Genomic DNA, 22,850 nt, shown 5'->3' with positions numbered 1-22,850 from the left:
TGTTACTCTCAAATCAAGTTTGTTGTTTTTTTTAAATTGAATCTTCTTACTTTGATTGAGAACTCTAGCAAGGATTCTGCCAACTCTTCAATATAAGAATAAATGAAATTAACTTTTCAGATGATTACTTTCTTTCAACAAATACTAATTCTTTACTTTTCATGTGGATTTTGTGGAACGAATCAGGTAGTAAGTATCTTCATAATTTACTTAATGGTTAATGAGAACTTGGCTTGTTCTTTTTGATGAGGATATGGTGAAATAGCCATTGTTATATGCAGTATCGATCAAGTCTAAAGACATCCTCATAATTAATCAGTCTTTTAAAGTTATCATGCCCATGAGAGCCCACCAAAAAGGACAGATCATCAGTGATTTCAAAATATTACTATTATGCCTGTGCATCTATCACATTCATCATTCTTTAACCTTTGACACCCTAACATCAGTATTGATGATTACTTTTTTTCAACAAATAATACTATTTCTTTAACGAGAACTTGGCTTATTCTTTTTGATGAGGATATGGTGAAATAGCTACTGTTTTATGCAGTATTGATCAAGTCTAAAGACATCCTCATAATTGATTAATCCTTTAAAGTTATCACGCCCATGAGAGCCCACCAAAAAGGACAGATCATCAGTGATTTCAAAATAATACTATTATTAATATAATGAAAATGACTTTTCTTTGCATCATTTTTATTATTATCATTTAAGTCCTCTATATATTTTTTGCTGCAAAAAAGTACAAAAAGGTATAAGAGATAAGAAAAATTACTTTTCCTCACACTATATCATATTACATTTATTATTAATATTTAAGTCCTAAAAATGGCTGAAATCATCTGTACATCTATCACAATCATCATTCTTTAACCTTTGACACCCTAACATCAGTATGCGTATTCTCCATAGCACGCAGGTGAGCATGGAAAATACCAGCCATCTGTTACCATGGTTATAACTCATGAGGTCTTATAGTTTTTTAAATTTGATATAGTGAAAAACTTAAATGAATGGGCAATGTTTTTTGCATGCAATTTGCAATAATGACATGCAGTTCTTCTATTTAGAGTCACTTTAACTTGTAAATCACATAAAGTTCTGATATAAATATAGTTAATGGCGGCTGGTCATCCTGGGGGTCATGGGGGAGGTGCAGCCAAACCTGGGGTGGTGGGTCACAGTACCGAAGGCACAGTTGTACTAATCCTCCCCCAAGTGGGGATGGATGGTCTTGCTATGGACGTAATAGCATGAGACAATCTTGCAACACCAATTATTGTCCTGGTAATAGTGTGTAATCAGTGTTAAAACAATAATCTTTTATCATTTTGATAACTAATTTTGCTGGTTCCAGGTGCTCCATGCATCTTTAAATTAATTACATAGTTTTTTAGAAATCAATGTTTAGTAGTTGCAAGGTTTTTACAATAAGCTGCTATTTAGATTTGGTTAAGTTCTGGTCACGCCTTATCTTTATATGCTTCGTTCAAAAAGTTTAATGAATGAGCATTGTATATGCATGGATTTTGCAATATCAATGTAGGTGTCAATTTTTAGTAGTTGCAAGGTTTCTACCACATGCTGTTATTAAGATTTTGTAAAGTTTCTTTCATGCCCTATTCTTATTTGAAACGGTTAAAATGTTGAATGAATTAGCAATATATATGCATGCAATTTGCAATATTGGTAGGCAGTTCTTCTATTTAGAGTCACTTTAACTTGTCAGTCATTAAAGTTCTGATATTAATATAGTTCATGGTGGCTGGTCATCATGGAGGTCATGGGGGAGGTGCAGCCTAACCTGTGGTGGTGGGTCACAGTACCGAGAGCGCAGTTGTACAAATCCTCCCCCAGGTAGGGGCGGAAGGTGGTGCCGTGGAAGTAGTAGGAGGAGTCAATCTTGCAACACAAATCATTGCCCAGGTGAGAGTGTGCAATCGGTGTCACTTTAACTTGTCAGTCATTAAAGTTCTGATATAAATATAGTTCATGGTGTAATCAGTGTAAAACCAACAATCTTTTATCATTTTAATTATTAATTTGGCTGGTTCCTGGTGCTCCATGCACCTTTAGTTCAGTTTACGTAGTTTGTTAGATATCAATGTTTAGTAGTTGCAAGGTTTTTACCATATGCTGCCATTTAGATTTGTTAAAGTTCTGTTCATGCCTTATCTTTATTTTCTTCGTTCAAAAGGTTTAATGAATCAGCATTATATACACATGCAATTTGCAATATCAATGTGGATATCAATGTTTAGTAGCTGTAAGGGTTCTACCATATGCTGGTATTTAGATTTTGTAAAGTTTCTTTCATTCCTTATTCTTATTGGAAACGGTCAAAATGTTGAATGAATTAGCAATATATATGCAAGCAATTTGCAATATCCACAGGCAGTTCTTCATTTTATAATATAATTAACTTGTTAATCATGTTAACCTCTGATATGATGAGAGTTGATGGTGGCTTGTCATCCTGGGGAGCATTAGAGAGCTGCAATGTAACTTGAGGGGGTGGATTACAAGGGCGAGTTTTAAAGTTTTTAAGTTGTTTCTTAATGGCTTATTCTTGAAACATTGTTAGTCAATGGTGGTTGGAGTGAGTGGAGTCCCTGGAGTATCTGCACTAAAACAGTCAGTGGCATACAAATAAGGTTTAGAGAATGTTCCAATCCAGAACCAGCATATGGCGGGGAACATTGTAATGGGAGCAGAGCACTTGTAAGGGAATGTAACAAAATGTCCAGCTGCCACGAAGGTAACATACAGATGGTAAAATCAGTGTGTCAGAGTTTTAGTTACAAAGGGTAACATTAATTGAAATACAGACATCATGGATGGTCCAAAGTCTAATCATAGTTGAACCCCACATTTTATAAAGGCTAATGCCCCATTCACACCAAAGCTTAAACATGTTTAAAAGTTGTTTTGTTAAACACAGTTTAATTTTTTTTTTCTTCATAGAAACTATTTAACCGAATATTTTTTACTTGAATGTAGCACATTGGAAATGCAAGTTAGCAAGTACTTGAATCCAATGGATAATCAAGTTTTTCAGTTCTCTGTTTATAATTTTCATTCAATGAAAACCAGTTTAACAAAACATGTTTTGCTGGTGTGAATGGGGTATAAGTCCTGTCAAAAGCCGTTGTCGTTTAATCTACACACTAATAAATTGACCTTGTCCAAAATTAGCATTACATCGCAGCTTGAATCACAGGCGGCCCAAGCTCCAGCTCTTAGATGATGATCATGATGATCATCATGATCATCTTGCGCAATAACAGTCATGGCGGAATTATAAGAGTTTGTATAGGGATATTTATGAACGCTTGAAGGAATTAAAAAATACGTCAAATTCTCAATAAAAATACCTTACCTTACTTTCACAGCGTATTACTTGTTACCTGACCCCTTATTTTGATGAAAAGAACCCCTTTTAGCGAGTTGTCCATTTCGAGGTTTCCCACGTACGTAAGAAAAGCCCACGTCTGAACACTCCCATTTCCGAACGTCCGATCCGAGAAGCGAAAAATTCCAGCGCAAAATGACCGGGTGGCCACAAATCCAACGCAGAATCCAAGCACATATACTTTGGTTTCATTTCAACTCACTACAAACTCAATCTTTCCCGTGCAACCGACGCTAAACCGCAGTTTGCCTCAGAAATGTCCAGTTTAGAGGTTTCTGCCAGCCTTCGTACACATCAATGAAGGGGTAAGTTTCTAAAGAAACTGTGGTGCTGCGTCGGTGGGAGAGTATAGAAGGTAATTTAGTGTTAACAACTGGGTTGAAAACGTAAATTAGCCACCGTAAAGAGTAAAAAAGCTGACGTTTCGAGCGTTAGCCCTTCGTCAGAGCGATTAGAGGAATTGTGGGTTGTGTATGGATTTATATGTAGAAAGTGGAGCTACGCCATTGGTGGGAATATGATGACGAAAAAACAGGAATAAATTAGTTGAATGAAAAGCGCTCGTTGATTCCGTGGGGATTAAGGGTGCCGATTTGAAATATAAATTTTTGTTCTAGTGTTTTACGGCTTTCCGAACTGCCTAGATGTAAGGAAAGGCCGCAAACTGCCATATGCTGTTTAGAATGATAAGGAAGATTAAAGTGTCTAGCGACTGGCTTGGATGCGTCCTTGTCATTTATTTCCACATCGCGAAGGTGTTCTCGGAATCGGTCACCCAGTCGTCTTCCTGTCTCGCCGATGTATAACTTATTGCAATAAGTGCAAGTTATGCAGTAAATAACATTGGCGGAGGTACACGTAAAGTGATCAATGATCTTAATAGATCTTTTGGGTCCCGATATTTTCTGTACGTTGTGAATGAAAGGACAAGTTTTGCATCGTGAGCGAGCGCATTTAAAAGTTCCAGATTGGTCATTGGTTTCAAACCAATGACCAATCTGGAACTTTTAAATGCGCTCGCTCACGATGCAAAACTTGTCCTTTCATTCACAACGTACAGAAAATATCGGGACCCAAAAGATCTATTAAGATCATTGATCACTTTACGTGTACCTCCGCCAATGTTATTTACTGCATAACTTGCACTTATTGCAATAAGTTATACATCGGCGAGACAGGAAGACGACTGGGTGACCGATTCCGAGAACACCTTCGCGATGTGGAAATAAATGACAAGGACGCATCCAAGCCAGTCGCTAGACACTTTAATCTTCCTTATCATTCTAAACAGCATATGGCAGTTTGCGGCCTTTCCTTACATCTAGGCAGTTCGGAAAGCCGTAAAACACTAGAACAAAAATTTATATTTCAAATCGGCACCCTTAATCCCCACGGAATCAACGAGCGCTTTTCATTCAACTAATTTATTCCTGTTTTTTCGTCATCATATTCCCACCAATGGCGTAGCTCCACTTTCTACATATAAATCCATACACAACCCACAATTCCTCTAATCGCTCTGACGAAGGGCTAACGCTCGAAACGTCAGCTTTTTTACTCTTTACGGTGGCTAATTTACGTTTTCAACCCAGTTGTTAACACTAAATTACCTTTCGTACACATCAACCTTGACACACGACCGTTGAAAACCAGCTTGGTAGCCCTGCCTCCTTTTCAAATTGAATATCGCTAGGGACCAGCACCATGGGTGCCAAGTTACGGTGTGGTCCCCGGCGAGGCCCAGTTTAAAAAGGAGGCAGAGTTACCAAGCAAGGCCATTTTTCGCTGGGATTTTTCAGATTTTTCGTTTCTCGGATCGGGCGTTCGGAAATGGAGTGTTCAGACTTGGGCTTTTCTTATGTACGCGGAAAACCTCGAAATGGACAACTCGCTAAAATGGGTTCTTTTCATCGAAGTAAGCGGTCAGATAACAAGTGATACGCTGTGGAAGTAAGGTGAGGTATTTTTACTGAGAATTCGACGTACTTTTTAATTCCATAGAGCGGTCGTAAATATTCCCATACAAACTCTTATAATTCCGCCACGACTGTTATTGCGTAAGATGATCATCTCACAGCTGGACTTTGGGCCGCCTGTGCTTGAATAAAGTTGTTTTCATTAGTATTATCATTATCATTTTCTCACTTGTTATTATCATCAGGATCATCATCGTTATCATTATTATTATCCAGCAGGCGGTGTGCACACTCCGATTGCGTTGCATTGGGGTAGCTTTATTTTCAATATGGCGGTGAAAGCGGCAGAAATCGGCAGATTTTAACCTAACATTCCGTAAAAGTTACGCCGCTCCTTTTTTCCTTTCACCATAGGTAAATATAACCTGGTTTATTCTGAATGTGTAAAAGTATTTTTTGTACGTATTTGTCGCGTATTCTATGGTTCTCAAGGACATTAACGCAATCACTGTTTTTTAGTATGTAATTTGAGACCAGTTTTCGAAAAGGTCAAATTTGATGTACGTCGTAGTTTGGAGCCTTTCAAAGATTTGGATGGCCGCTTTGATCCTTCTTCAACAGCTCTGACTAAACACTCTCAAACGCTCTCCAACGGTACACGTGTTTCGCGCATTTTAAGTGCTAGTGTTTGAGACCGATTATGACCAAAAGAAGGCCTATTGTTGCGTTACACAGCGTTACTATTGTATACTCAATTGTGTAGTAAATCTACTCTCCTAAATAGAAGCAAATTAACTAATCGTGAGTGTTGTATGGTAAATCTACTATCTTGATCACTGAATTTTTTTGTGAATCCCACATGTACACCTTTAAGTGTATGACATGAAATAATTCGTATAAGAAGGTAGCTGTCTCTTTGTATTGAGTTTGCATGTCAAGGGTTGATTCCCTATTAAATAACACAGGAATTTGATATTATTCACACAGCCATTGGCTGTGAGTGTAACTGCTGCCAAATGAATAGATTCTTGGCCAAGGCTGCAGTTTCGATTCTTTCTGAATCTCTTCAGTTGCCTCCTAACAACAAGTTTGTCACGGAGGAATAACAGGAGTTGCGCAGGCCTGCCAACGCTTTTTAATTTTCAAAAGAATGGCAACAGCAGTGAATCCCCATTACATTCAATGTCTATTTGCGCTATCTTGCTGCCACCAGAGATGTTCACTCAACCGCGACAGGATGTAAACGACTCACTTTTCATTTTACGACTATCATGCAACACAATCAGAGTGTGTACACCGCCTGATTATTATCATACAATCCCTATTACTATTATTGCAAATGTTTATGTTACTTTAGTATCATCATTTATATTGTTATTATCCTCATTACAGTGTTCTCTGTTGTCATCCGTAAGCATTTAGCGCTAAATTTCTTGTCAATCACTACTGAAATATTTAGTTTCGTGATAGAATGGTATGGGATGTCTGATATGAGCAGTATCAATTATTTTCTTTTTTTAAACTGGTCCTGAAAGATACTATTTAATTTGATTTGATTTAATTTGAGGCTGATGATTATGTTTCTAACTCTCTTAGAATTGGTATTAACATATGAATTGGTATTAACTAAGTACCTATTTGGGGCAATCATCAACAAAATAATTAAAATTTGTAGAATCGTGAAGAGGGCTTCTCAAGATGTACTTATACTTTTGTATTATTATTATTTCTTTCATCAGTATTTCCACTGCGCTTTAAAACGAAGAGCAACCCATCAGTTGGTACAATGGAAATCCATACAAACAGCAGCTGGAAAAAGCTTTGCACCAGTACGTGGAATAAAGTTGAAGTAGATTTGACATGCATGGCAATGGGATACTCTAACAGCAGTGATTATGGTAGATGGTATGAAGACAGTGGCAATGTATCAGAGACATCTACTAATTTCAACTGCACCACCATTTTGACTAAATGTGAAGGAAGCTTCTCAAACAAACTGCAATTCTGCAAAGGTATTAATCAATTATGCATTTTGGAATCTGTTGTCAGATCTATTTCAGTCTGTACATCCTATTCTAGGTACCCTTATAGACTTGATCATAATTCCATTGGTAGACCTCGCCAAAACATCCTTCTTGCTTTGGTAATTGATTATTTTCTCGAAGACTGCCCTCTAAAAAAATATGATATATATTGACAATTAGGTTTTTTTTCGAGGAATAATTTAAATTGTTAAAGTTGTAAAGAGGCCCAAAAATGATACCTGAAAAGCTGCCCATCAAAGAACCCGTACAGCTAAATTGGATTTCTAAACCTGTATGAACACCTTGCACTTTTAAATTTCTTCCTAATCCTGCTGTCTCCTTCTCTTATCGATATTTCTTCCTTTTATAAATTCACTGTTAACTTACCTTTACTGATTGCTCAATATGTTGTGACTTTATAAGTTCCCGTTCGCTTGAATGGTGCAAATGTAGAGTATGGTGGTAGAGTGGAAGTATTTTACAAAGGGAAATGGGGAAAAATTTGTACCAATGGATGGGATTTCAATGATGCCCAAGTTATTTGCCGTCAACTCGGCTTTGAAGAGGCTCTTGCTGAATTTGTTGGCTCAAACGTAGAGGATGGAAACATTACTTCTGTAATGGTGGATGTTTCCTGCAATGGAGAGGAGGTAGAACTTGCATCTTGTGCACGCACTGATGGAAAGTTAAATGTCCCCAGTCAATGTCGAGGAGATGGCAAAGGTTCTCAAGCACTGTGTCAACCAAGTAAGTAAGATATTAATAACGTCAAGGTGGAAATTCCTAAAGGTGACTGGTCCTTGTGAATAGTCACGTGTTTAAAGTTAAACATCAAAGATCAAGATATTATTAGTTTTGAAACAAACTAATGCCAAAATACTGAGACAGAATGAACTAATAATTGTGCTACTTGAAAACATTTCTTTCAGAGAACAAAGAAGTATTGGGAAAAGAGAATCTTTACTTTGATATTGGCAGCAATGAAATCCTTCACTGCTCAATACGTAACAAAACCAGTTTTGCGAGATGGGTCATTAATGGTCAAAAGGTGCAAGGGATGAATTCTTCTTCTAAGAGGGTCAAGACCCCAAAAGATGGTAAACTGGTCATAGAAAATGTACAGTTGTCTGATGGAGGAACATATGAATGCCTCAGACTGGAAAATGTTCAATATTACACGGTTTACATTAATGGTAGGAAAATCCTTTTCAACACATTTAGAAGACCTTAATTGCCTCATTGTAGAGTAAGTTAACATAACAGTAAATGTGCCCAGCACTCACAATATAGACACACAATAGGGACTAGTTAGCTTTTCTTCATTGCGGCTTCAGTAAGTGGTTATTTTCTTTATTTATTTCAACAGCAAGATTCACTGAGAACACTAGAGACCAGCAGAGCCTCACTGCTTACACATCTGGTACTATAAACTGTAGTGCTGAAGGAACACCACGTCCACAGATAACTTGGAGCAAACAAGGAGAAAAGTTAGTACTTGATGGGAGAAGATTGACTCAAATTCTCAGTGGCAGTCTACAGATTGATCCTGTTCACCCTGAAGACGGTGGCACATACAGATGTACCATGACACAAAATAAAGGATCAAAAAGGGTCACAATCAGACCTAAAAACATATTTGTGTCTGTTATAGGTGAGTGAGTTATTGGAAAAATCTGAAACTGGTTCAGTCATTATACCATCACGTAATAATAGTAAAAATAGTGATAAAAACTTTATTTTAGTGTCAAACCATGAAGCCTGAGGAATCCATGCTAATAAGGGAACACAGACTAATACAAAATACAAAAATTAAAGGACTAAAATATCTACTCTAAAATATGAATAGTACAAAATGCAGTCTAAAAATATATTAAAGATGAAGCTAAACATTATAGGTAACTATCAATGGCTGATCCTAAGAATTTAGTCATTAAGTAGTTCAGCTGCATGTAGATAATGCTGGTAAGGTGGGTTTCTGATTTCATTTATTGAGGTTAAAACAATCTTTGTTACTTTTTTCTGAAGGGCTTTTAATTTTTTTCTTATAGGCATTTCTGCAAGGTCACCTTATATGTTCCAATGATTTGTTGTTTTTAGCCGTTCGAAAAGGACTTTCATCTGGTTATTCAAATTAGTCAGATGAAAATGCTTTGTCTAATTTATAGACTGATGTTAGTAGCCCAAAAAGGAAATTGCCCTTTAGGATATTCGTATTATGTGTGTATAACTAAAGCCACTGTGTTTTAACTTTTTTACTTGTTTATTCAAAGTTCTACCAGAGGTGAGAATTTCAGGAGCAAACAATCTAATCAGAGAAGGAGACACTGTGACTTTGACTTGTAAAATCATTCAAGGTCAGCCTCAGCCACAGATAACTTGGCTTAAGAATAACTTATCTGAAGGACACAACATGTCTCTCTCCTTTCATAAGATAACAGAGAAAGACACAGGTCTGTATACCTGTGAAGCGAAAAATCCAGGAGGAATTTCTGCTGAAAATATCTATATTTCTGTTAAAGGTAAGTTGTTAAGTCTAAAACTGGATTTTAAATCATTCAGTTGTGTCAGCTGCGGTGGGATAGACTCTGGACTAATTGCTGTGGGTTAAGGCACCGGCCAGGATCATTGTGCCATCTTCTTGAGTGAGGAAATACCTCCATCTAGTTAGACAGTTTTCTTCTTGAAATCTCTTCCTTCTTTTAACATTTACTTTAAATTTTGAACTGCAAATCGATATCATACGTATGTACTGCTGGTTAGTCAAGCAAGATCATTTCTGTCGTATCCTCTTGGATGACAGGCCTCGCCTGCATGGTGCCTGACTCTCCACACAGACAGTGGAGCTATGCTATTGGTGGGAATGTGGTGACGAGAAAACACGAATAAATTAGTTGAGCGCTTTTCATTCGACTAATTTATTCTTGTTTCTCATCACTATATTCCCACCAATAGCGTAGCTCTTATTTTCTCTGAGGATGACAGTCTTCACTCTCATGATGCCTGAATCTCCACCGGGAATTTTAATGAACTTTTAGGAAAACCCTTACTAGTTGTTATGGGTTTGTAATTAATTTTCCGAGCTTGATCCATAAGCGAAGAGTCACGAGTTATTTACGATCATTGACAAGTTCAATAGGAAATATTTTTCTCTCACTTTAACATGTAGTTGAATCATTCTTCAGTAAACTGAGAAGTGTGGTGCTTGCTTCCAACTTTTCGTTTCTTAGCTCATATATAGTACACGGCTGCTATTTGTTAGTCATTGGCTGGAACAATGAGTTGGAACCAAAACAAAATGTCTGCCATGACAATATTTTCTCTGTATCTGTTAATATTATCTCATCGTGACTTTTATTTTAAATTTTTCTTTGTAGTTCCACCACATCTAAATTCTGAACTCAAGAATCTTTCAGTCCCACTGAACTCCACATTAGAAACAGATTGTTTTAAAAGGGGTGATCTTCCAGTATATGTCAACTGGACCAAGGATGGAAAAGCTCTTCCTAGCAACAATACATTAGTTATTAAGCGCGTGACCTTTGACGATGGAGGTTTCTATGAATGTGCTGCTGAAAATCAGGTTGGAAAAGTTAACATCTCCTTCTGGATCGATGTTACTGGTAAATCAAAATCATTTTATGAAGATTTACAAACGGTGCTTGGTTAGTTCACGTTGTAGAGTGTTGTACTGCCGTGCAATAGTTCAAGCCCTTGACTGGACCAACGTAAGGTCTTAAATAGACGAGGAGAATGTGCTGCCTTTCCTATGGCTTGAGCAAATGGATAGGCATTCTAGTTTCTTGGACAAGGAGAATAAACTTTAAGCCCCATTCCCTGCGTCCTGCATCTTCTAGGAGGCCTTGGGTTCGACTTGGAGTTCTTTTTCCATTAATGCCTGTGTCACTCACTGAAGAACACCATCTTTAAAAAAAAACAAAAAAAAAAACATAAAAATTGCCTGAAGCTTGAGAAACCGCAGATAACCTTTTCGGGCATCTATGTGTCGAGTCTTATGACTAACGATGTGTATTTTACCATTAGCAAGCATTTTTTCCCAAAACCTGCCTCCGAGGCTACCGAGATAGGCTGGTGACAAAAAGTCCAATCTTATTATTTGTCGTCTAAATCTTAATTTTTTTCTAATTTCACATTCATCGAGCCTATCTCACTTAACTTTATCCTACTCTATTCTCTGCATGCCGCTCATGCCTAAGGTAATCTTGACACTATCTGCGCGTTAAGGACTCTAAATCCTAATGACGGAAGATTGGAGTTGCTCACGGTCCACTTTCTGATCCTCAATAGATTCTTCATTATTTTGGGGAACTTTGTATTGTAACAACTGCAATAGATAATTCCCCTATTGATATTTCTCGTTATTCTCAAAACTCTTGTCTGCTTGATATGGTGTTGATGCTGTTAGAAGAAATTCTACCTTGAAGCGACTTCAAAGTGACGCAGCAACCCGTTTACATAATGGATCGGAAATTCAACGAATTTATTCTGGCAGCAATTCAACCCGCAAAGGCGATCCGACCGATAGGTTAAATCCAATAAACATTACAATTAAGATTTATCAAAGATTACCTAAACTGTCTCAATTTCTCTCAACTTGAAAGAGGTTAGTCAATAAAACACGAAAACAAAGTGTTTCCACGCATGTTTAAACAAAACTATTGGCTTTGTATTTTAGAGATTTTCAACTAGAAGACTCCCAAATTTGCTCTTCATACTGCCAGATTACTTGTGGTTATTTGATTGTATCTTGAGAACCTTTGTTGAACATCAGTGGTGCTCTTTTTATTTTCAGTGTGTCCTCAGATCAAACTGTCTCCGGTAAACCAATCTGTTATTGATGGAGACCCAGTAAACTTTACTTGCCGTGCCACAGGTGTTCCAACACCAAAACTGACCTGGACATTTAATGGCGGTAGACTTCCATTGGGGATCAATGAAAACAATTTTAAGGGAGACTCATTCCAGGAATCATTCCTAAAAATACAGAGAGCAACAAAGAAAATGGAAGGAACATACAAGTGTACAGCAAAAAACAAAGCAAATGGAACAAGTTATTCCACAATACTTCAAGTATTTGGTAGGTTCAATAATTATAATGATTACAATGATAATAATAGTAATACTGACAGGGATGGTGTTGATTGTAATGATAGTAATAGTAATCTTAATTTTAATAGCAATAAGGGTAATGATGGCGATGGATCCGTTGCAACAATGATAATTAAAGATACCTTCCAAATATAAGGTGAAAATGGTGGCTGATGGCTAGAGGTTGCCCAAGAAGAACTGATAGCTTGTTAAGAATGAGATGGAGTCTCGATACCCCTGGAATTTCTCCAAGACAATGGAGTCAAAGAGTGCAAATACAAGCTGAGTGAAAAATATCGTAATGAATTGTGGGAAAGATAGTTGTTGCACATGCACCATTTACCAGTTGTTTAAGATGACTCTTCCATATAATCACTTTGTGACATTTTGTTATGGTCATTCTGATCATTTTGATCCAAAAGCTTTTGATCACTGAGATGATCTGTAGCTTTGTATAGGGCAATATGTCTTTATAATAGAAAACAAAGGGCCGGGTCTCAGTTTATTTAGAAACATCTTTGAATGGGATCTGAGACCCTTTGGCAAATCTTCAGAAACATTTTGGACAAGTATTTGAAACCTTCTTTAAAACGTCTTTGAAACCAAGTTCCACTAAAATTGGCACGTTATACCCCGTATGTACCATTTGGAGGGTTGATTTCGGATCACTTAGTTTCTCTGATAATTACCTTACTGAGATATTGTGAGTGAATTTTTTTTAATGAAAACCAAGTTATTTATACATTATCTCTTTCTCAACACAGAAAAACCCACTGCCAAAGTAACTCCAAAACCATATCCAACGCTCACCCAAGGTGATAAGCTTTGGTTAACTTGCAACGTCAACAAAGCAACGGTAAATATCACTTGGAAAAAAGATGGAGTCTCAGTAAAAGAACAAGCTGTCATTGAAACGCAATTAGATGAGACAACAAGTTATCTGATTATTGCAAAAGTTGTGGAGGAGGACAGTGGTGAATATTCCTGTGAAGCCCGTAACAGAGTAGGAAATGTGGCGCGCTCTATTGTGATGATTAAAGTCAACGGTAAGTTGGCAGTATTGTAGTGTAGAAACAATCTAAAATTTAACAGCAGTAAATCGTTCGACTCGACGGAACCTGAAAATTTTAAGCATGCTATTTGCTGTTTTCTGTTTATTTGTTTTTTTGTCTTTCTTTGCTTTTATTGTTGTTTTGTGTGTGTGTGTGAATGCGTGTATGGATGTCGGGTGGAAGCCTGTAATTAAAATATGGGTCCCCTGGCCTGTTAGATACAGTAGAACCTACCTTTAGATACCCAAATAATTATCATAATTATTGCTTGTTTCCTATTTGGCAAAGGGAATTGCTCTACATCTATTCAACAAAAAACAGATAATTTCTCAATTAAAGACAAGATTCTAGCCAGGTCGTCTCCATATAGTTTTGATTTACCTTTCTTTGAATCTCAGCCATAAAATAGTAGCCATTTCTAATGAGCCAGCTAGGCTCTAGCGAAAAAGTATCCGGAGGAGCTGGCTAATATTGTGTAACAACCTTTCCCTTATCAGTCCATTTACTACCTTTATCATTTGGCTAAGAAGCATGTGTTTAACTTACACCAACAGCTGTGAGTCCATTTCTGGTGTGGTATTATATTTTTGGATCAATGGCTGCTGTCATCGTTATTTTGCTCATGGGCTGCTATTTTTGGAAACGTCGAAGGACAGGTAAACCTCGCTCTTCATATCTTGTTTTGGGTAGTTTTTCCAGAGAATTGTCATGTGAGAAGCAAAACATGGGACCAGTTTATGTTTACTTTTACCTCACCTCGTATTTCAATTGTTCTCCTCAAGTTCGCTATTAGTTAAGTATTAATATCATCTCGGTTTGCTGGAAAATGAAGACCTTTGAGGCACTATAGGCATGCTTCTACTGTTTGTTGTCTTGCGATTTTATCTGATTTATAATCTTCCATTAACCACTGACCAAAGTGCATATTATTTTTATTTAAGTATTAAAATTAAGGCAGAACTTTTTTCCCTTCTTTATTTCTGTCTTTGATTTGCCAATTGGACCAACAGCGGCTGCTACCGCTCTGTAAGTCAATAAGTTTGCCTTTTATTTACCAAACTGAAATGTTTTTTGAAAAAAATTGAAGTTGGGGTTTAAATCTTACTGTCATGTCAACCATTTCATTTGGAAAGTTAACTAGAATGATAGTCTATGTGAACGAGTTGTTCTACAATTGTAGTTTTTCTGCACAAAAAAATGTGGTTTTTTCATCTCTAGAGTGATAATCTTTCCATAAATTGAAGAAATCAGTCAAATAATTAAGAAACTCAAAACGTTTCCGTAACTTCTTTCCCTTGATCACGTATACTTTGATTTATCAATAGAAATTGCATGATTTTCATAATATTTAGTCCTGATCAAGGGGAGTCAGTTGAGATGGAGCTGTTGAATGTAGAAGTTGATGAATGGGAGATTGAAGTGAACCGTGTCCTGCTTCAAGATGTCATTGGGCGAGGGGCATTTGGAGCAGTGTGGAGAGCTCTTCTTAGTTCTCCAAATGGGAGACCTGGAAATCGTACAGTTGCTGCTAAATGCTTTACACGTAAGATCCATTCAACTATCTCTCCTCAAAGCACATGGGTGGGTACTTAGCGTTTCTTGCCAAGGGTACTTTGCACTTTCTAGTGATCATTTATCTCAGGTCGACCAAAGCGCTCTAAGAGATTCGTGCAAAGTTATTTTTTATAACAAAAGCAACAATTAAACAATAGAGGCATCAATAGCAATAAAAAATTTGAAGATGGCAGGCATGTGCCACAATCGTGAGGCAAAGAAAATACGAATTCCTCGAAAGGATTCGCTCGCCGACCGGTTCCATTTTTGCAGTTGTGAGCTCCAACAACTGGGTTTCAAAGACCTCCTAAGATGTGAGGTCTAAATCCTCATCCGAAATTTCGCTTCTTAAGCACGAGAAAATTCGTCAATAAGGATTTTTTCCCCGGTTATAAAGTATTTCCTTTTTATTGTAGCCACCGCAGGGGAGGAAGGAAGAAAATGTTTGATGAGAGAGATCGAGCTGGGAAAAATTCTCGGTGACAGCAATCAGCCAAACATAGTGAAGTTCATTGGCTGCGTCACTAGACAAGGTACATGCTAAGTTTAAGGCGTCATTCTCATTATATGCAATAATATTTCAACTGAGTATGAGATTGTTAGCTTGTTTGTTTGTTTGTTTGTTTTTACTGATTCGTTCCTTCTTTTCGTTATTTTAAGTTCATCCGATCCTTATCATGGAACATTTGCCATGTGGTGACCTGCTTGGTTACATGAGAAATTGCCGAGGAATTAATGATCGGTATTATCTTGGAGAAGGAAGGCCTCAAGTTTTGAACAACTATGACCTTGTGCTATTTGCCAAACAAATCGCCGCCGGTATGGTATTCCTTGGATCAAGGGGGGTAAGTAACTAAAATGCTTCTACATTCAATTTTACCGCAGAAATATCTGTAAGGGATAGTTACACCTTTTGAGTTGCTTGAATATAGATATATCTAAATTATACGAATCTTTTCGGAAGCAGGTTTCATATTCTCAATATTTCTCAAGAGTTCCTTTGGTATTGTCAGTGGGTCATTCTGGTATATGTTTGGTCTGTAATGAACACCCTAGGAACAATAGTTCTTACAACCCATGCAAACGTCTGTATAATTTTCCCTCTGGTCATGGTAGATCCCACAAAAGATATGCATTTGTTAGCCAGTTTACATTTAGGATCTTTGTCTTTCGGTAGATAATCCATCGTGACCTGGCAGCTCGAAACGTCCTCCTTGATAACAACTATGTGTGCAAAGTGACCGACTTTGGCATGGCATATCAAAGCTTCAAATACGGTCATGGAAATGCCAAAAAGGTAGAAGATCGTCTTTGCTTTAATTTTTTTGCGGTGGCACTTGTAAACAGATTCCTAAGGTTAGCTCTGATTCTGCCTAAAATTCACCTTAACTGCCAACTGAGGATAGCTCCACATTCTGCCATGCCACAGAATACCATTGAGTTAGTTGACTTTATCATTTAAATTTATGACATTTGCTAAATTTTGACACTCCATAAAAGTCTCGGAAGAGGTACACCAGCCACCTTACGTTTACGTGCATGTCCTTTGTTAACTCGCGAGTATTAAAACACTTATTTTTAAACAAACTGTCGTTGCAGGGCTGTTTGCCAATCAAATGGACTGCACCAGAGATTTTGTTGGGAAATTTCGCTGGACTTTCCACCTTGAGTGACGTGTATGTATATTTTTGCACTGAGCTGGCCCTCTCTTTAGTTTTTGTCTTTACGTGCTCACTTAAAGAGAATATCTCGGCAACACTTTTTCGAAATTTTTTCAGGTGGTCTTACGGAATCGTCCTGTATGAGATAGTTACCATTGGTAAGTCAAACTATGTTCAACAAAAAATATTTATACTTCCCGTCCGTCTATGTCTGGAAATGTTGTAGGTATCATTTTTGGAACTCGTTAGTAATGTCAATGCCTTTAGGACCCAATTGGCAGACGTTAGTTTGATGAGCTGTGGCAGAAAAACTTGTTGTGCCAAAGTTTACGTCAATGATGAATTTTTCTCAGCTTGTCGAAGTTTCATTCTCTGTAACTGAGAACCGTTGTTTCAGGACTTTCCTTGCCCTGGCTATCACCCAAGACGAGTGGCATTCTGTGTTCGACTTTAAATGACGAGAAACCTTTCAAATTACTTGGCAGAAAAGTGGTAATCAATTACATAAAACATCAGGCTAGGAAACATCAAGTTTCGAATGCTGCTGTCAAGCACTAGAAGTGGATCTCTCTGATTTAAATCTCAACATTTTTAAACGAAATATTCGGGTGTATCACGGTCACAATTTGTTTATTTCTTCGCAGGAGGAATTCCATATGAGGGATGGTCAGAAGGGAATGTGGTTGCACGAGTCACACATGGATACAAACTTCCAAAGCCCGATCATGTTGATGATAAACTGTGAGTCTTGACTTTCAAGTTGCCATGTTCCATTTTAAATCGCCCAATCCCCCTAACCCCAAAGAAAAACACATTCTCTCGTGTAATCTGATTTCTTCTTTCGTTACTGAGCTCTGCTAAATGAAACAAATTTAACAGTGGTCACCAGTTTGTTCAGTTAAAAGTTGTCTTTTCACTCAAGAATTTTGAAAAGATGAATTTGCAGCTATTACAGCTAGACATTTCTCATCATTTTAGCTATTATTTGCCCAGGGCTCTCTTAAGATTTCTGTAATGGTTGATTTTTATCACATATTACATAAACCACAGTCCAGTATTGACCATCATTCCTTTGTTCCAGGTATGCTATAATGAAAAGGTGCTGGAATTTTGACCCCGACTTTCGTCCTCCCTTTGAAAACCTTCGAAGAAGAATGGATACCTACCTTCGTGAAGAGGTTTGTAGCACGATTTGAACAAGTCCTTGACGTTCTAATAGGCCTCTTAGATTATTTATTCCTCCAAAATTACTTCATAGACCACTACTCTTTCAAAGTTGGTTTCAGCAGATTAATGGAAGTGATTTAGGATTGTATTGGTTTCTTCTAACTACGGCTGCGGCCGCCTGCGGGAATTTCAGTGCCTTGAGATTTCATTTTGACGGCTCCTGCCTGTAGTTACGTTTCTTACTATTTGCCCCAGCTTATCGATGTTTTTTAAGCTTTAAAACATTTAAACATAAAACGCGCTAAGATGTCCCATGCCTACGAACCCATCTATCACCATTCCTTCCGCCCTTCCCGCTGCTTAGCTTCCCAACTGCCTGAGCATCTACATTCATAATAAAGGTTGATGGGAGAGTATAACAGGGTAATTTGGTATTTTCAACTGTGTTGATAACGTAAATTGGCTACCTTTAAGATTTTAAAAGCTGACGTTTCGAGCGTTAGCCTTTCGTCAGCGCAAATAGCAAAGTTCTAACGCTCGAAACGTCAGCTTTTAGACTCTTTACGGTGGCCAATACGTCACGTTATCAACTCAGTTGAAAATACCAAATTACTCATCTACATTCATAACTTCCTACCTACCAACCAACCTGCCTAAGAAAACGCATTACTCTGTGCCTTTAAAGCGAGGATCATTTCTGTGCTTTGAAGTAGTCATTAAAATTTTCTTCTTGACTTGAAGTTAGAGAACATTGTGACGATCATGAAAATCCTCTTTTATTGCTTTCCCCTTTAGACATATCTGCACCTACTCGACATGGGATCTTATGACACGACCAAATACTCCAAGGTTGAAGATCTAGGAGGTGAAGATGCCGAACCAAGTGCACGACCTCTAGGGAACGCCGCGGCAAAGAGATTAGGAAAGTGGGCCAGCGACCGTCGTTAGACAGTGTCATTTTGAATATTGCTTAGGAACCAAGCACTCTGTAGTGCATAAAGTATTAGAAGAAAATATTTACTGGTGATAACGGTGATAATTTAAGGGCCTTATTGTGTTATAATAAATCAAAGCTGTTTCCTCGATGAGGCACCTTTAAGTCAGTTTTTTCTTAAGTCGCAATTGATAAATAACTCGATTTAGCTGGTAAAGTCCGGATATTTAAAAAAGGAGGTTATTGGTGAAACAAGACGACTAGTTGTTAGCAATCATGTTATTGAAGTGTCCCCTGCTGGTGATATAGTCCTGGTAAGATATTTAGTAGTTTAGTGTTGATTTAGTCATGGATCTTTCAGTAGCGTGTCCTTTATCGACGAGACTGGTGACATGTCTTGTAATATGGTGTTACATGGGTCGTAAATTGCTTAAATTTTGTGTCATTGGTATCAGAAAACAAAAAAAGTGCATCGCTATCGGTATGTTTACTCTAACCTTCTTGCTGTTATTGTTAAATGCTTTTTCGTAAACGGAGAAAACCGTCTCAATAGAGTGATTCTAAAATCAAATTAATCAAGTTATTATTCCAATATTTTCGACTTGTACAAGAAACAGAGAGCGCTATTCAGAGGGGTTGTGGCTGATAGACAGACCTTTGCTATGATGAAATGAACCGCTTACTTCAAAGTGGAAATGTCGCTAGAGCAAGGATGAGCGTTTATTTCTGTACATTATCGGAACACACTAAGCTGTATTTAAAATTTTGTAAAACACTCTATTTGATATCTGCAATAAAAAAGTAGAGGCGTACCTTATGGCGTTATTCACAATGTCATATCACTATTTAAGCCGCTCTAGATATACACAGAGAAAGAAAAACACCTAATCTTGTATCTCATACACAACGCAATTTTCTTTTAAAGGACATATTTGAACAGTTCGTTCGTAGTTTTTTTCTAATTAGCTCCGAGTTCATTTTACGGGTTTGTTGATGTTTATTGCCTCGTGCAGCTCACGCTTGGACGTAATACCCATATTTAATATGGAAGATAATTTAGTGTTAACAACTGGGTTGAAAACGTAAATTAGCCACCCAGTTGTTAACACTAAATTACCTGCTATACTCTCCCACCGACGCAGCATCACAGTTTCTTTAGAAACTTACCCCTTTATTTAATATGGAAGACTTCGAGAGGTAATCGATACCAGCGTCGCAGTGTGTATCATAGACATCGTTCGGAGGTTGGTATCCCGATTTCCCTCCACCCGTCCCTTCACGCTGTTCTTGACAAGAAAAAGGGTAATCAGTAAATTATTCCCATGTAGGTCCGGTGTCCTAGCGGATTTGGACCCCCTAGATTTGGACCCCCCCCCCCCTCCCGTCCAAATCTGCTAACAGATTTGGACCCCCAACAAAACCGAGTGAAAACATCATCCTTAACACTCAAGTAGAAATAGATAATACTTTACGTTCCAGTAGGTACTAAAGTATGTTTTTAATTGAAAATATGCGTATCCCCAATGCATACGAACTGAAAGCTGGAAATGACCCTTTTGACCAAGGGAAAATGCGCAAGCATTTAGTTTAATGTTTCGAGAAGGGTCGTTTTTGAACCTTTTCCGCGATAGTGGAACACCGCTAAATTTAATAAGAGACAAAATTGTGACACTAATTTATTTTGTTATTGTTCAATGCCCGAGGGTTGGGACGACATGGTACAGTGCGAGTTGTGCGAGGAATGGTTGCACATAAGCTGCGAGGGACTTAAGACTGCCCCAGAGGGCGAGTGGCATCGTCTGCAGACCGCCAGACTCTAGATGTCTTCGCAATTGTTAAGGATCGGATCCCTCAACAATTAATAATCGTGAAAATTAGAAAATAAGACTGAGTTAGATGTAATAGTCTCCACTTTTGTTAAGACGTATACATTAATGTTGATTTGCATTTGAAAATAAGCTGAGAGCTCCAATAGTTCAGAATAGAAACATTTCTACTATCATAGGCTTTATGAACGACTTGTAATGGGTGTAGTTACTTCGCTCTTGTTCAGAAACTGTTTAATGTTATTTAATAAGAAAATCAGAGTAATTTTTGTGACTGGACACAACAGTCTCCACCATTGTTATGACGTTTCGTATCAATGTTAATTCGCATCAAAAGAAGCAAAGATTTATCGTAAAAATTTCACTAGTTCGAATGTAGTAGTTTGTTCGCATCTAATTTTTGTGTTTGCTGTACGACTCGCCATATTAAATGCGGAAGAATTGAAACGAAATGGCTGTTTTTCTTTACCTTCATCGAGGAATGTTGTGTTGTAATTGAAAAGAACATCGACAAAAAGCTTGCAAATAGAATTAGTTACCAAATATGATACAAACGATTCTTAAAAGGAAAGTTTGGCCGGGGGTCCAAATCTGCGAGGGGGGGGGGGGTCCAAATCCGCTGCAACACCGGCTCTCTTTGCGTCAATGGGTAATCTCAGTTCCATGTCAAACATGAGCACCTTGGGGAGTACCCTGTACTCATGCATTGATACTCGCAATGCAAAGGGAACCTAAGGAAAGTGCTGGCCCCATTCTTTCTGCTCCTCTGCAATCTTGGCAATAACATCGGCAACCATACGGATAAGTAGTTCAGGGCTCAATCAAGTTGCGTAACCAACGGAAATTCCGAGACTAAAAATTTCGACTTTCGCCACGAAGCACTCGACGAGAATAACCAAAGCGGCATATAAAGCCGTCCATGACAGATTGTCCTCGGTCAAGGGATTGGCTCAATTCTGGTGCCACTTGTGTGACACGTTGTACAGTTCATCATTCGTAAAAACTATACTGACCAGTAAAAGCGTCCCTAATCTTACGCACTGACAAGTGTCTGCACTCGTCATCTAGCTCCTTTAGCAGATCTCCCTTCAAATACTGTGAGACCCTCAACTGTAGGCTCACATGCACTGTCTTTTCATCAAACCATCGCCACTACAAAACTCTGTCCTGTGACTTCCTCATAGCCTCAGCGGCATATGCAATTCGGCGTTGCTCGTCCTTTTGCAATTAAGACAACGCAGCAGCGACACAAGTTGTACTAGGGTCTGTTAATGGTATGAATGGAAGGTCAAATCTTGGGAATGCTAGTACTGAACCTTCGAAGAGGACTTTTTTCAGAGTATCGTAAAAAGTTTTGACAATCAGTGGACCACGGAAATTACGTCCCTTCTTCTAAAGCTGGAAGAGAGGGGTTTCAAGTGTAGCAAAATCTGGTATGAACTTTCTGTAGTAACATAACGTTCTCAGAAAAACATTCAGCTGGGAAACACGGCTCGGTGGTGTCCAGGAATTCACTACTGAAACCTTGTCGAGGTCTATGGACACTCCTTGTGCCGACTGGTATGGCCAACAAAGGGTATCTTTGGTGGCAGGATACAGCTTTTCACCCTCTCTGAAAGCGTCCTGGATATTTTCTGTTGAATTCATCGAGTTACAATCTCGGAATTTGGTAAGTGATTAGGAACAATAACTTTATATCGGTACTATCATTAAAGCACATTTCGGAAAGTTTTGTTAATACATTATTAGTATACAATTAGTGAACCATCTCTGTAATCTGCTTGGATACTTTCCTTTGAATTAATTGAGTTACACCCTCGGAATTTAATCAGTAGTTAAGAATAATAAATCCGTATATGTAGCACAAATGAAGCATATTTTAAACTTTCCATACGATTTTAGGAAACTACACTTAATTAAATGCTGATTCTCGATAAAATGGCCTGGCATAACTCGTTCATTATTTGATTACTTTGTAGCCCCAAAAACCCGGCTTATGACTCTGGAGGTACCGAATTCATGCATTTGATACACAAGGCACCCTTTATGGGGGAAGGTTAGAATAAAATTGCTTCGCTACCGTAGACTGCACCCGTTTTACAGATGTAATTGCACAAAAAATTTCTATTTTTTTCTATTTAAAAGGATAGAAATGTGGGTAATATGCTTCTGCTTTATTTAATTGTAATGGG

At 37.9% G+C, this 22,850-nt stretch overlaps 1 protein-coding gene across 1 annotated transcript; it reads left to right on the top strand.

The window, feature by feature from the left end:
- The first annotated feature begins 1,150 nt into the window (after nt 1–1,150).
- Nucleotides 1,151–19,646, top strand: LOC149037550 (fibroblast growth factor receptor 1-A-like). Its single transcript, XM_089188343.1, has 22 exons — nt 1,151–1,179; nt 1,745–1,932; nt 2,591–2,764; nt 7,074–7,346; nt 7,782–8,105; nt 8,288–8,551; nt 8,725–9,009; nt 9,629–9,877; nt 10,733–10,978; nt 12,169–12,453; nt 13,229–13,510; nt 14,071–14,172; nt 14,527–14,542; nt 14,869–15,059; nt 15,487–15,603; nt 15,731–15,915; nt 16,248–16,367; nt 16,670–16,746; nt 16,849–16,889; nt 17,376–17,472; nt 17,813–17,909; nt 18,694–19,646. The coding sequence occupies exons 1-22, from the start codon at nt 1,151–1,153 to the stop codon at nt 18,844–18,846; spliced, it is 3,795 nt and encodes a 1,264-aa protein (XP_089044469.1). The 3' UTR covers nt 18,847–19,646.
- The last annotated feature ends 3,204 nt before the right edge of the window (nt 19,647–22,850 follow it).

Source organism: Pocillopora damicornis, chromosome 11 (genome assembly GCF_964200805.1).
Source record: "Pocillopora damicornis chromosome 11, jaPocDami1.2, whole genome shotgun sequence".
NCBI classification, from domain to species: domain Eukaryota; kingdom Metazoa; phylum Cnidaria; class Anthozoa; order Scleractinia; family Pocilloporidae; genus Pocillopora; species Pocillopora damicornis.
The sequence above is the reverse complement of the archived record's forward strand: the minus strand, read 5'-3'. Positions and strand labels throughout refer to the sequence as shown.

What these genes read in the sequence shown, in the direction of transcription:
- LOC149037550 (XM_089188343.1), top strand. Translation starts at nt 1,151, where the DNA reads ATGGGGGAGGTGCAGCCAAACCTGGGGTG. An exon ending in CAACACAAATCATTGCCCAG is followed by an intron (nt 1,933 to 2,590) that starts GTGAGAGTGTGC and finishes AAACATTGTTAG; the next exon opens with TCAATGGTGGTTGGAGTGAG. An exon ending in CACAATACTTCAAGTATTTG is followed by an intron (nt 12,454 to 13,228) that starts GTAGGTTCAATA and finishes TTCTCAACACAG; the next exon opens with AAAAACCCACTGCCAAAGTA.